This window comes from Chelon labrosus, assembly GCF_963514085.1.
Source record: "Chelon labrosus genome assembly, chromosome: 13".
Classification (NCBI taxonomy): Eukaryota; Metazoa; Chordata; class Actinopteri; order Mugiliformes; family Mugilidae; genus Chelon; species Chelon labrosus.
Window position 1 is genome coordinate 4379889 of NC_140346.1, and position 14147 is coordinate 4394035.

At 40.2% G+C, this 14147-nt stretch overlaps 1 protein-coding gene across 2 annotated transcripts; it reads right to left on the reverse strand.

The window, feature by feature from the left end:
* Nucleotides 1–2943: 2943 nt before the first annotated feature.
* LOC311498013 (lysosomal amino acid transporter 1 homolog) lies at nt 2944–9932 on the reverse strand. 2 transcript variants are annotated; one of them, XM_084558447.1, is made up of 8 exons: nt 9445–9932; nt 8795–9158; nt 8116–8245; nt 7012–7099; nt 6639–6748; nt 6445–6546; nt 5278–5463; nt 2944–5104 (listed from the first exon to the last, which is right to left on the reverse strand). In XM_084558447.1, exons 2-8 carry the CDS (start codon nt 9004–9006, stop codon nt 5000–5002), a joined length of 933 nt encoding a protein of 310 aa, XP_084414573.1. In that variant the 5' UTR covers nt 9007–9158; nt 9445–9932; the 3' UTR covers nt 2944–4999. The 2 variants fall into 2 exon arrangements, with proteins under 2 accessions (XP_084414573.1, XP_084414572.1); XM_084558446.1 differs by having other exon boundaries at nt 2944–5116.
* Between the last annotated feature and the right edge of the window lie 4215 nt (nt 9933–14147).

The following is a 14147-nucleotide window of genomic DNA, read 5'->3' on the forward strand; positions in this document are numbered from 1 at the left end:
TCTGGGAGTCATATTTGATTCAGATCTCACCTTCGACAAACAGATTAAAACAGTTGTCCAGTCCTGCTACCTCCAACTCAGAACCATCTCCAAAATTAAACCTATACTGTCTCATTCTGACTTGGAAAAAGTTATTCATGCATTAATTTTCTCCAGACTAGACTACTGTAACTCCCTCCTTTCCGGCATAAATCAAAAGTCTCTCTCCCGCCTCCAACTGGTCCAGAACGCAGCAGCTAGGCTTCTCACAGGTTTTAACAGACGACATCACATCACCCCAGTTTTAGCTTCTCTCCATTGGCTCCCTGTTCGTTTTAGAATTGATTTTAAGATTTTACTGATCACTTTTAAAGCTCGTCTTGGCCTGGCTCCACGCTATATAACAGAAATGTTGACCCCATATGAGCCAGTTCGCAGCCTTAGATCCTCGGGTGGGGGCCTCCTGGTGGTCCCAAAGTCAAGGCTTAAATCTAAAGGTGACCGAGCTTTTTCTGTTATTGCCCCTCGGCTTTGGAACGACCTATCTGAGGAGATAAGGCTTGCAGAATCAGTAACCTCTTTTAAATCACTTCTTAAAACTCAATTTTATAGACTCGCCTTTTTGTGATGTCGTCTTCATTTTACTCTTTCATTTTTAAGTTTTGAGTTTTAATTTAACTGTATAACTTTTATTTGTTCTGCTTTGTTTGTCAAAGCACTTTGTAAACCCTGTTTTTAAAAGTGCTATATAAATAAAGTTATTATTATTATTATTATTTGAATGGCTATAATTACAAACTTAGAGTGAATCAAGAGTACATCTGATGAAACATTTATTACATGTTCACAGTCAGCCTCAGTCAAGGCTGTGAAGATGCAAGGGGCCTTTGTGCTTTGGTGTTCTTCAGGATCTTGTCCAGAAAGCATCTGCCCTTCTCAGAGACAATCTTTGACCACAAAGATCTATCTATCCATCTATCTCCATCGAGGAGAGGGCTGATCCTCCATCCTCCTGAGAACAGTTTCTTTCTTTTGTGAAGGGCTGATGGTTGAGGTGAAGACAGTGGGATAGGGTGAACAGAGAGTCTCACCAGAACAGCATCTTTTCGGGCTTTCTGCAAAGCTCACAACCCCTCTGCATGTTGCTTTAATGCATCCCTCTTTGCTTTGTCAGCCTTTTGTACATCCAGTATGCTAGGCTATCCAGTGACACCTCAAGGATTTGCTGTGGAACATAGTATTATAAAAGTATTATTACTGTGCAAAAGTTTTTCTGTGAGTTTTTTAAGTGTTTAAGCGCTTTGAATCAAAACCTTCAGTAGATCATTAGTGCTGTTACTTACGTCACCATTGTTACACTTCCTGTGGGTCCACTTCTAAAAGTATTAGAAGATGTTTGATTTTTTTTTTTCTCCCCATCTTTTGCAGAAAAAAACACTAGGAAATATTTCACAAACAAAAACTTTGAGTCCTTTCCCTCAGTGAGATCAGTGTGTGACTGGCAGGTTCAGGTCCAGTAGTTACTAAGGCAGGACATGGTATCCAGGAGCATTCTGTTTTTGTTTGATTCAATCATAAACATTTTCAAAACCAAATACTGAATTTTTGAACATAAACAGGGTATCATCACTACTACTGACTGGAATGACTGAATGAAATAACATCAACCACAGTTTAATAGTATAAATAACACATATATTGCTGAATGCCCACACCATGAGTGTGATGGTTGGAGAGTTCATTCCTTTGTGAAAGAAAGAGAGAAATCTTTTAATTAAACCTCCTGAACTGGGGCACATGGTGTTAGTGGCACGATAAGACTAAATGGATTTATCCCCCCTGTAGTTGATGTTCTGTCTGTACTCACACAAGATGATCCTCACTGGGGTACATAATCATTTACTACACTTCCAGTTCATCACCACTGCTATGATATTAGAATTATGTATAAAAATAAAATCTATATGATTTAACTGGGTGAACCTGAATGAGTGAGTGACTATAACTAAATCTGAATTTGTGCTTAATGGTTTACTAAATAGGGTGAAATTTCTGTCAGGTAGAGTACGCTAACTGAAATGACTTTAAACAAACTTATAAATGAAAGTTAGCTGTACTATTCAAGAAATACTACAAATAGTACAAAAGCAGTATTTAAACCAAACAACTTAGCTCTAATTAACTATGTTAAGTTTACTTTGTATTTTGGGGCAATGAGTTTGATTGTATCTGTCTCTCAGTATGGCAGAGTTGTTTTAATTATAGTGTCTTTGATGATATAACTACACTGTTATGAAGGCTGTGATGCATTGAGACAATGAGACAGCAGGCAAATGTAACTTGGGTTCTGTGAATTTGTTGTCTGGGGCAGTGAACTAGAATCTAGAAAGGGTCAAAGAAAAGCTTCTGTTGCTGCAGGTTCAAAGAAAATCGATGACCAGAGGAAGCATTGCAGTTTAAAAGAGAGGGGGCAGTTGATTGATCTTCATCTATATGACACTGACAGAAGGGGTGGTGGGACTGTGGGCATATGAACAAATTAGCAACCTCTAGTCTTGATGAAAACCAAAGAAACCAATACGTAGGCGCAAACAGGATGCAGTTCCTCAGATGTCCACTAGAGCCTGACTTCAAAAGTGAGTCAATCCGCTTAGACTGCCATGTTAACATAGCAGCATAGATGAACATGTTATACACAGCCTGGTACAAAACATGTTGTGGTCTCTGTAGGTATTTTGCTTAGGAGGCTGGAAGGTGAGTTTTTGTATAATTTAAACTGGAAAAACGTCATAGCTGCTTTGAGTGACAGACCATCACAGGTTGCTAGATGTCTAAGCTCCATTCTTGCTCTACCTGTTGGCCCATTTATGAATTAGTTGGTAGTTTGGTGGAGTCACTGCCAAGATGGAGCCACCACACCGAGCCTTAAAACCACGCTTCAGGAAACCTATGTGCAATGTCATGGAAAGTTCTGTTTGTAGAGTGTATGATGCACATGCTTTAACAGTGTTTATGTAATTACCCTTACTGCCAAAAGGGGGAGATAAACATTCCAAACAGTAACTTTAAACATCTGACCAGGCACAGGACACATTAACAACATTTTATACATGTCCATAGATAACTGTTGATTTTAAAATGTTCGGATCAAGGAAATGTGAGACCATCTTTTGTTTGCATCTCATCAAAACATCACTGACACATTTTGGCCATATTGCATTTTATTCAGGCTTTGTACAACATACATACAGGTATTATAGGAAGACACTGCATGACTTGGCACACAGCTCAGAATTACAACAAGTGGCCAATTTAACACATTATGCATAAATAAAATAACTTCATCTTAGAAATAGTGTCACCAACTAGTCTTATAAACAGTACAGGTTCTACAGTATACAGTAATAATGTATACAATAAATATCTACTTATTGTGCTACACTAAAGAAGCATAACAGAATGAAGGAATTGATATGTCTGAATTGTGCAATACAAAAATATTTTGCAAAACATGTTAATGTAATTGCATATTTTGAAAATAATTTTGCTTTTTAGTAAAAAAACAAAAAAAAAACAAACCCACCCATTTCTACATAATTTTAAACTAATGCATCATCTGGTGGACTAGAATATCATAAATAAATATACTAATTAAATGTTACATTTTAATATCAATTTTTACAATTTGAAATGCTCTTTGTCCTCAACTGACTTCCCCTTAATGCGGAGACATTGCACACACACAAAGCGTTACGCTCTTATTACACATTGGGAAAAGAAGATCATGTTCACATTTTACTGAGGTAGCAAAATCTGCAGATTAGATGATCAGGTTCAACAGTGACAGTATCACATAATGCTAATGAGAATTGCTAATGATCTAAAACTAATTCATTTTCCGAACCTTAATAACGAAGTTAAACTGCTCAAAAATAAGACATAGATTTGGTCTGTTTTGTTCAGACAACTGGAGCAAAGCTAAAAATAAAATCCTCATTACTTTAAACCGGATCACAGGTTGGAATTTTGTTAACTAATTTTGAACCTCATTATGCTCAAAATACCAACCCTCTTAATGTTGCCTGTCATAGGACACATTATCAAGAGTCTCCTCAAAGAAGAAAATGTCACAAAAGATGAGGCCGTTTCAAGAAAACTGATAGAGCTGTTAATTAACGCTGCTGGTAACACCTATTTCTTGTCTAAAGACGCCTTAAATAAATCACTAATTTGGAAAGATTAACATGAAATATGCATTAGTGCAGTGCATTTATAGTAAGACTGTTTTTAGTTTATAAAGGCACAAAGTATTTCTCCAGAACAAAATAGAGAGGAGAAAGACAGCAGGAAGGAGAAAAAAGCAAAATCCATTGTAAATAGAAATGAGGGCAATATGGAGCTGAGGACAACATCAACATAATATTTTGTTTGTGACAATTTCTTATTAGCCAGGATTTCCAAATAAGAAATGCCATACAAAACAAACAAAACAAATAATGAACCTTTTTATTTCTAAGTTTTACATAAAAACTTGAAGCCGCCATGCGTCCTAGAATACTTGTCCTTGTTGGATTCAGTAAGTGTTTTCACCCCTGTCAGAAATGTGTAAATATAACCGGCACTTCACTCTTCCTTAAAGCTTGCATTTGTGAAGCAACATCTGGAGTAAAGTCTCCTCCTCTGGGTGTGTAGGCTCCCCGATGGCGTATAAAAATACAGTTATTCCATCCGAAACAAAATCAAGAAATCTCCATGGAGGAAACAGAACAGAAAAAAACAGAAAAAAACAAGAAAGCCTGGAGACAAAGAGTGGAAATGGTTCTAAATTGGTTCTTCACTTAATATCCAGTGTTACGAACATAAGGATCATATCTGTTTGTCCTCTTGACTGCAGCTTTAATAGTCAATAATAGTGTACTGCAGCTACCACAACCTTCTGCTTTGCTTCTGCAATGTCTCTGATCATACACAACCAGTCTGTAGTCGACGAAGTGTTCCATTCTAGTGTTTAATCTCAGCGTTACAATACGGACAGCTCCTCTTCCTCACACAGAAGAGGCTCCACCTCAGGGACGCTAAGTAGTGCATTGCTTTTAGCAGAGATCTTCTTCCTGTACATGATGAACTGGGCAGTGACCTGACAAGGTTAAGGCTCATACAATCACCAGAGAATAAGTAACACATTCAAATAGCACATTTACCTTTGACACTATACTTCACAATGGGTTAAACACTTTTGCAGGCATCTTTAACTTCACTCACTTTGCACCACGCATCAACTTGCGACATAAAGGATACAAAAAAGTCAAGTATGAGCACTCCCAGGCTGCCGATGAGCCAGGCCAGATGTTTGATGATGAAGGTCTGTTTGGAGCCCCTCAGCGCAGGCAGGACCACTATAACGCTTAACCCATATGTTCCATTGCCCATCATGGCCAGGGCGAACAAAAGGTAGGAGGTGCCCTCTGTAGACTGTCGCTGGAACTAAATGCATACAGCAGTGAATAAATAAACAGAGAAGCACCACAAAAAAAGGACCTCCACTGTTGGTAATACTTTTGTGAGGTTTTCAAAATACAAACATGTGCCGGCACAACACAGTGCAGTTCAATTGTACTACAACCTACAGCTTCAAGAATTAAAAAAATATATATGTTAAAGCAACAGCTCTCTGTTATTTGAAACAACCTGGCATATTGCAGTAAATTCGTTTTCAGTGGTGTACCTAATGAAGTGGCAAGTGAGTGTATACTGACCATGATTCCATTCATAAAAGCAGTAAAAAGGGAAAAATTCCAAGCGGGTTAATACTTTAATAGGTACTGTACATACAGAGGTTGTCTGGGTTCATGACTTCTATTATGAAAGATTGTAAAGACAACACTAAACCCAAAAATCTGATCCCAGGTGAGTGCTTTGATCCACTGTGAATACCCCGTAGATTACTGCACAGGTGGAACCCATGCAACACTAGGCCACTAACAACAGTTTGTCATAGAAATCTTAACAGTAACAATCCTTCATCTGTTTTGCTGTATATTGTTACACTAAACTTGTCTCCAGGAAAGATATGATGACATGTGTTGGGCTTTCCACTGAAAAAACTATCATGTTTGAACATGCGGGACATTCCACAGGGTAAATCTGACTTAAATGATTTACAGCAGTCAGAAAGCGTTACGTTTAGCTCAGAAGTTTCTCTGGCGCTGGCAGCCTACTGAGACGATAGCGTCTAGTGATTAATAGCAGCATGTTTCTTCATCACAACAGCCCCATTGTCTTCAACGTCTGGTTCTCATTTTGACAAAGAGACTGCACACACAAGCACGCAAATCCCACCTCCTGCTTTACACACACTCACGCACAATCCCTGTTTATGGCTAGCTGACGTAATAATAACCAGAGGTTACCATGAATGTCCCCCTGTCAGAGAAAATAATGGTAAGAACTCAATATGTCACTTACGTTTTTATAAAGCTGGGGAAAACGGGAGCAGAGGTAGAAGACAGACGCTACATATCCACATATATAACCAGTGATTTCCATTGATTTAGAGGTAGCTGGACTCTGGGAAAGGACAGAGATAGAGACAGAGTGAGGGAGACGCGAAGCAGCACAAACACATTCTCCAGTCTAAAATAAATAAAGGTTTATCCTACCTGGGTGTCTAAAGATGTACTATTGTCTATTAGGAGTTTGGGTAAAGCTAGTAGAACTAATGTAGCAGCACCACACCACATGAAGCACATCCACTTCAACATAGGACTTTCTAGAGGACAAACACAAATAAATTATTTACTTCACAGAATAAGAAGTAATGAAACATTTACTGTGTGTTCAGAAACCATGGGAATCTGCACAATTATCAAACGAAAAAAAAACAGGAATTCACTGCATTGTGCTCATTCCTTCTCTCAGACTGCAATTACGTCAACAATACAATAAAAGCCTAGTGTTTATTTTCACTTGAGAGAGAAATATGCAGGAATCTCAGATCAGATCTCACATACACCCCACGTGCCATTTGCTTACTTCTGCTGGAGCTGTTTTTGATCTTATAGTAGAGAAACTGGGAGATGAGGATCAAGTCTGTGAAGATGTAAAACACCACTGTCACTACCTAAGAGAGATAGAGAGAGTGAGAGAGAGAGAGAGAGAGAGACATGGTTTGGTTTATTTCGGACATGTGCATCTGATGTGATGAAAATATAACAGAAGGTTTTTACTGCCAAACTAAAATTGTCAATATAAGAAGACGACCAGATTTTTCAGCAGCATTACCCACATCAGTTCTGGCTTTGTTCAATTTTTCAAGCACCTTATTTTACCGTGTCTATGTTTCCTCCCGGAAACTCATCACGTCGTCATAACGCATACGGGGCAAACATTTGCAGAAAGTCCTTATTTCCTCCACCCAGACAGAAATGACCAGATCAAGTGTTGACATGGTTATTAGGTGCTGAAAATTCCAGTCTGGCCGGTCTATTCTGACTGAGAAAGTTACATGAAGGCATAGTTAACTCTAGCAACATGTGAGGGCCATTGTTTTAAATGTGTGAGCTAAAGTAAAATAAGTGGATAGGAGATAGTGAATTAAATGGGCAAGTTAAGACACAGCAATTGAACTATACGTAGAAAATATCAAAAAGCCTCTAGCTACAAAAAGAAAAAGAAAAAGGGCCTGAGTACAGTTGGTCTGTAAAGTAATAACTCACTAACTGCTGAGAGAAGAGAGCAAATTTCTCTGTCTGTCAGATATATTATATGTGAGTTGTGTACATCTCCAAAGGACACTAATCCTAGATTCCCTCCCTCCTCCTGCTGATCCCCTCTCATATTCTCCTCTCTTCTCTTCTCTTTTTCTGTCTCTACCTGGCTGGCCTCATGCAAATGGGTCCCTCCATATGAGCTGGGTTCTGCTCAAGGTGTCGTCCTGTTAAAAGGCAGTTTTTCCTTACCACCACCTTAGTGCTTACACTGGGGGGTTTCAGGACGGCTTATGTAAAGCCCCTTGAGACAATTTGTACTGTTATTGACGCTATTTAAATGAAATTGAATTGAACCGAATTAAAACCAGCGCTCACATGCAGTGCAGACATCTAAAAACAAGCCAAGCGGGGCGGCGTGTGTGTTCACCTGAATCGGTAGCTGGCTAGTGAGGTAGCAGCCTGCAAAGCTGGTCAGGTCTCCACTGAAGAGGAAGAAGAGAAATCCAAAAGACATGGCCTCCTCTACTTTACCGTTCCGGTAGGCCTCATAGACCTGCCTAAATAGACAGAACAGACAGAGAATGGTTTATTACACACATCAGCCACAACATTAAAACCACTGACAGGAGACGTAAATAACATTGACCATCTTGTGACAATTCACTGTCCTGCTGGGAAACTTCTGGACCTGACATTCATGTGGATGTTACCTAGACATGTAGCACCCACCTAGACCAGACCAGACACCCCCACCCCATAGCAATGACACTCCTTGATGGCAGCAGCCATCCCCAGCAGGATGCAGCCTGACACAGACACACACAAAAAGGTTTAGGAACAACTAAAAAAAATCATGAAGAACAGCACAAATTCCCTAAATCCCAAACTCATCAAGTATCTGTGGGATGCACTGGACACCACAGGACACCCTCAGAAGGCCCATGTCCATTCTCTGATGAGTCACAACTGTTTTGGACGCACAAGGGAGACCTACACAATATTTGTAAGGTGGCCGTAATGTTATGCCTGATCGGTGTATATTCAAGCGATTTTGGTCATAAATCATACACTTCATTATGCGGACAAACATCAAAATGATCACTTACGGTAAAGTGGACAGCAGAAAACAGAACATGGATATGAGTCCTATCACCACGCTGCAGTACTCCCACATATTATCCACACACTCCTCCAACAGGTACAGGATCCACGGGGTCCCATTTACACACAGCGGCCTGCCCAGCGCTGGAGCGGTCCAGTTGTGTCCAGCGCCAGCGGCCACGTCAACAGCCTTCCCGGGGAAACGCGCCGTAGCCATGGGGAGAGACCGGCTCTGTCCTCCGGCTGAGGCTGGTGATGTAGACGTGTGTTTATTTTGGCAACACAGTTCAAACCGACGACAGCAGATCTGACACCACTACCCGCCTCATTAAATAAGCAGGTAGAGACTTGTTCTTTCATTTCACGAGCCTGAAAGAGAAAAATAAATCAGAATGTCAACAAAAACAACAGAGTAGGTAGGCTACTGGAAAATCATCATAATAAGTTTTCAATCCCAGATTAGAATTACGTTTACAGTTTAGCAAACATGACAAAACTGGGACTCTTAAATTGCGCACTGTCTAACATTTACCATGTCCCGTCAGACACTTTTAGCGTTTACATTAGGTTTGGGCGATGTCATTGTTTAGGCTAATTTGCATAGAGATGCTAACAAATAAAAACGACAATAAAAATAGCTTCACTTGTCTCTCACCTGACAAAACGGGCTCGCAACGGATTAAAGACTGTTTGCGTGTCTGTGTAAACGTCCCCACCATCCTCAAACGTCTCTGGAAGAGACATGAGTCTTTGAAGAAGGATAAATATTAGCTTCACACGTTATCTTACATCACTGACGCCAACACATCCAGAACAAGGTCTAACATCCGGTGGTACTTCAAAATAATATCCTCAGAGACACGTTGTGAAAACACTAATAATCGGAACGCTCCTAATTGATTTTTATAACTTGTAAATTAACCGTTTTGGTGTTAAAATTCATTCTCACATAGACTTATACGATTGAATATTTTGCGCTGGATGTACAAACAGCATGTAATTTCATGCAGTAACGCAAAGAACTTTATTTCACGCAAATTATGTATTCAGATACAGTATTTCATTATCCGTCAACAGTCTTGAGCCATAATATGAATATGAGTTCCAATATGCATTTACAGATGTAATTTTAGTTGGATAATTCAGATTTCTCCTTGAGAAATCGTACGCTTTTACTTTGAAAGTGCCTATACTACTTGCAGCGCTTTAATAAACCGGAAGTTCAACACATATTGTCCAACTTCACTTTAGATTGGAGATGCTTGGGGAAATACCGCCATCTACTGATCACATGGATGGATGAATAAAGCATTCATTCATTCATCCATTCATTTTCCGTAACCGCTTGTCATGTGGACATACCACTCTGCCGCCCTATGAATAAAGCAATCAAAATATATGAATAAACTGGAAAATTCACCTTTCTCGTTATTATGGTCTCACTCTGTCTGTGAATGCATTTTTTTTTTATGTATTTTTAGATTTTGTTCTTCTTAAAAGCACCGCTGTGGTAGGTATTTTGCAATTTCGTTGTAACATGCATACAATGACAACAAAGGCTTTTTCTAATTTCTCATTTCTTTTATGAGTCCTTTCAATCTCTATTTTCGTTATCCTTCATCCCTCACTAGATGTTTGCATTATCATAAGTACTCATTTAATCTATAGCTGCTATTGGTACTAAGACAATAATACTACAGCTAGTAATCAATAGCATGAATAACGACAACATGTTTAAGACATAAAGTGATTTTTTGTCCAGACCAATAACTGTTATAGAGCCAGTATTCTCACTGTGGCACTCAAGTAAACATTAAGCAGTAGTCTATGTCCGATCTGGGAGAAGAGATTAGGGATAATTGTGTTTTGGTATGCAGCCATGAAGTCATTAAGCCGGCTCTCTCATGCAGGAGACCGTATGGAGGTGGCCCAACTGCCTTTCAGTGGAGCCTGATGAACTGTGTAAAGAGTGGAGTAGAGAAAATGAAAGCTGATACATTTTTATTCTGCCTGTTAAACTGCCATTCACAGCTGAAAGTGTAGGTAAACCATCTCCAAAAACAACCTGGAAAGGATTGGTGTATTTTTAAAATTTATTGTTAAGCTTCAAACGCAAGTAATTACACTTTATAATATTTCCTCAGAGTTCTTGAACGCAGCATCTCAACCCGTCTCTCCTTTCCTACATCCACCTGTTGCGCCATCGTGCGCTCCGGTCGGCCGCACGATGGCGCTCTTCCCAATGGCGACCGACGAGGATAAATATAAGGACTGCTCTGTCCTGGGCTCTGTGGGGGGAACCTGACGCCGTGCAGGGGGAAATTTGTGTTGCTATGTGCCGCTTCGGAGCGCGGTATGAAGGCACTGGACGAACCTCCACATCCAGCATCACCCAGCTCCCTCGACGCCCTGCATGGAGCAGGTAAGCTATCCCGAGTCCGTTTAGGAACGAAGCAGGGTTTTCTCGTTGCATTTCAGCCTGATATTAGAGGCTGGAGCGTTGCCGGGGCGAAATGCGTGAATGCCACCCGCATTCCTTGATGTCGGGAAAGTTGACTGGAATGAGTGTTATAGAGCTGTGCTCCCAAGGGTGCACCCTGGGAACACTTGTAGATGGGGAGGCACAGGGGAGCGCGCCAGTGTGTTGGAAAGGTGCTTTCGTGGGCTGTTGCCAACAGTGGAATACACGTTTAAACACCTCATAATCACTGAATCTGCGTTGAAGACGCACAGGACATATTATCTCAAGTGATTATCTATTAGTTTTTTGTAAACACTCTGATTCTTCCTTATCCTTCCCCCCACCCCCAGTCTCTCTCCCTCCCCCTCCCTCTCACACTCGTTCGGTGTTTCGGTGTAAATACAGAGGAATGTGTTCTGAGAGCTTGAAAGGCAAGTTTAGTCGCATTACTCGCATTTTGTCTGTGCATTTCTTCTTTTAATGCCCCGTTCAAGTCGAAATCTACTGTTGCTCTACTCTTGTGAGTGCTTGAATAGACACGGGGGGGGGGGGGGTGGCGGGTGGGGGAGCGTTCAAGGTCACAGACTTGTGAGACAGACAGATGCTCATGTCCCAGGACGGAAGGAGATTATAGACCCTGTCCGGAACTTGAGCTATTTTATCTGGATGAATGTATTTCTATAAAGCAGATATTAATGCCTCTTTGTGCAAATTAATCTCCAGTGTATACATAATTATACACTGTCAACCTTATTCAGATGGATGCAGTCCATTTAGTCAGTCATGTTTTCATTCATTTTCTCCTCTTTGCTCAGGATTTCACAGTTTGGTTTATTTAGAGTTCTCTCCCAACAACTGTGCATTTCTTTGTATATTTTTAGTAAAACAGCTTAAGCCATCTGGACCATGCCTTTTATATGACACCCACAACTGAAAGCTGTGATTCACTGCTCGTTTCTGCTATTCGTCCCACTTACTCGCTCAGGAAACAGGAAACCTGGATAATGTGCAGGGTGCGGGTTACAAAAAGATCCCTAAACTTAGAAACGCGTTAAACAAGCACTGAGGATATTTGGAAGTACGATTAATAATGAGGCCCCTAACATTTTGTGCGCTGAAAGTATTCCTTTAAGCAGTCTGCTCTTGTGGGTGAGACCTGAAAACCAGAACACGCTTCTGCTCAGCTCTCATCTGAGTTTGGGCTGTGGCCCAGCGGGGAGTAATGAATAATGAATGGTTTTGAAAATGTGCGTGAATGCTAACTGGCAGAGTGCGATGGGGATGCACTATCCCAACCAGCACTCCTTCCTCTGTGCGCTGTGGAAATCCTCTCAGCAGTTATGATTCCTCACTGCTCGGCAGAGGAGCGGAGGAAAGAGAACCCCCATCCCTTCCGCACTTTAGGCTGGATTCACTGCTATTTGACACAGTTATGCTTGCAGAGACTCAGGCAGACTCACATTTACTTTGTTGTGATTGCAAACACGCAAAATGGAAAGAGGAATGGACTCAGTTCACATCAGTTTATAGAGGCTTTCTGTTAAAAGTGGCTCTTCTTTTGATGTAAAGTTTTTTTTTATTCTTGTCTGGAGGTTAGGTTAGCTTCACCTTGGAATCCAGCGTGCTGAGTCCCAAAAGGTATTCTTGTGTGACCAATCTGGGTTGAAGCTGAGTGTCTGGATAGTGTAAGTCATGATAATAAGGCTTTTTAAGGGTAAACTAAGGGAATGGAAGTATTACAGAGCAAGAAAGTAACTTCCATTCTGATTTTAGCACCGTAGTAGTGTAGTAAGATAAAATAGCAGTGCATAAGATGGTACCAGTTAATCTAATTATTCTTTCAGTTAATGGATTATTAATGCAGTTTTCATTATTTAATTATTTAATTTTCATTATAAATAATTTGTCACAAACATTTGCCTGTTCCAGCTTCGCGAATGATAAGATTTGCTACTTTGTTAGTTCTTCCATGATAGTCAACAAAATCATTTGCGGGACATGGAGTGTGTGCAGTCAAAAATAGACATTTTGAAGATGAAGATGATTATTTTTGACTCTGAATAACATAAATCTATCGATTAATACAATAAAAGATATTAGTAACAAATCAATCAATATTTTTTTCCATTTCATTTAATCGATTAATCTATTTTAGAGATTAATCTATATGACAATTTTCGGAGTAGTAAATCAATCCTTTGGTTAACAAACCGATTCACACACTTATAGATCTTTGCCTATGCAGTTTTTCATAAGAACTCAATATATCTAGCTGCATAGGAGCAGATATCTTTCTCTGTGTCTGCAGGTTTTTAACTTTCATAACATATCTCCTCTTCTGTGACATCCATGAGTGTCACATTAAGTGTTCCTGTGGTCTGGTGCAGCTCTCTCTTATCAAGTCCACAGTGACCGCTCTCAAGAGAGAAGAAGACATATTCTCTCCCATGCCTTGCCCTCTGTTTCCTCCCCCTGTCTCTCCTTATTTCCCATTCTGTCGCTCTTCCTTTCCTTCGTGTCCTTCAGTGTGTCTTACTGTAGCTATTTTCTACAGCTCCTGTCATACTGTAATTCCCGTTGCTCCACAGCTGCATACATAATAGGGAACTATCCCTTTTTTTCACCAGAAGCACCGACACACACGTATAAAACAATTCTCCTACAATATGTTCCTATGCCGAACCCTCGGGGATGTATCTTTCAAGTCTTAACGCAGTTCCTTGCAGCAGCATAGACTCATTTCCACAGTCGTCTTCTGGGAGTCTCCTCTTTGTGACTTATTCATCTTACTTATTCATGAAATTCAAGGCATCAGTTACGTAACAGATTGACCCAGTTATAGAATAACTACTGTCTTAAACAGACGGAAGGTGGGTTTCTACTCATTGTATGTCAGG

Bases quoted from the DNA above. Each gene is read 5' to 3' on its own strand.
- LOC311498013 (XM_084558446.1), bottom strand. From the start codon at position 9,006: ATGGCTACGGCGCGTTTCCCCGGGAAGGCTGTTGACGTGGCCGCTGGC. The intron at 8,246-8,794 runs GTAAGTGATCAT...CTGTCTATTTAG, and splicing joins TTTCTGCTGTCCACTTTACC to GCAGGTCTATGAGGCCTACC. The intron at 7,100-8,115 runs GTGAACACACAC...TATCTCTCTTAG, and splicing joins CTAGCCAGCTACCGATTCAG to GTAGTGACAGTGGTGTTTTA.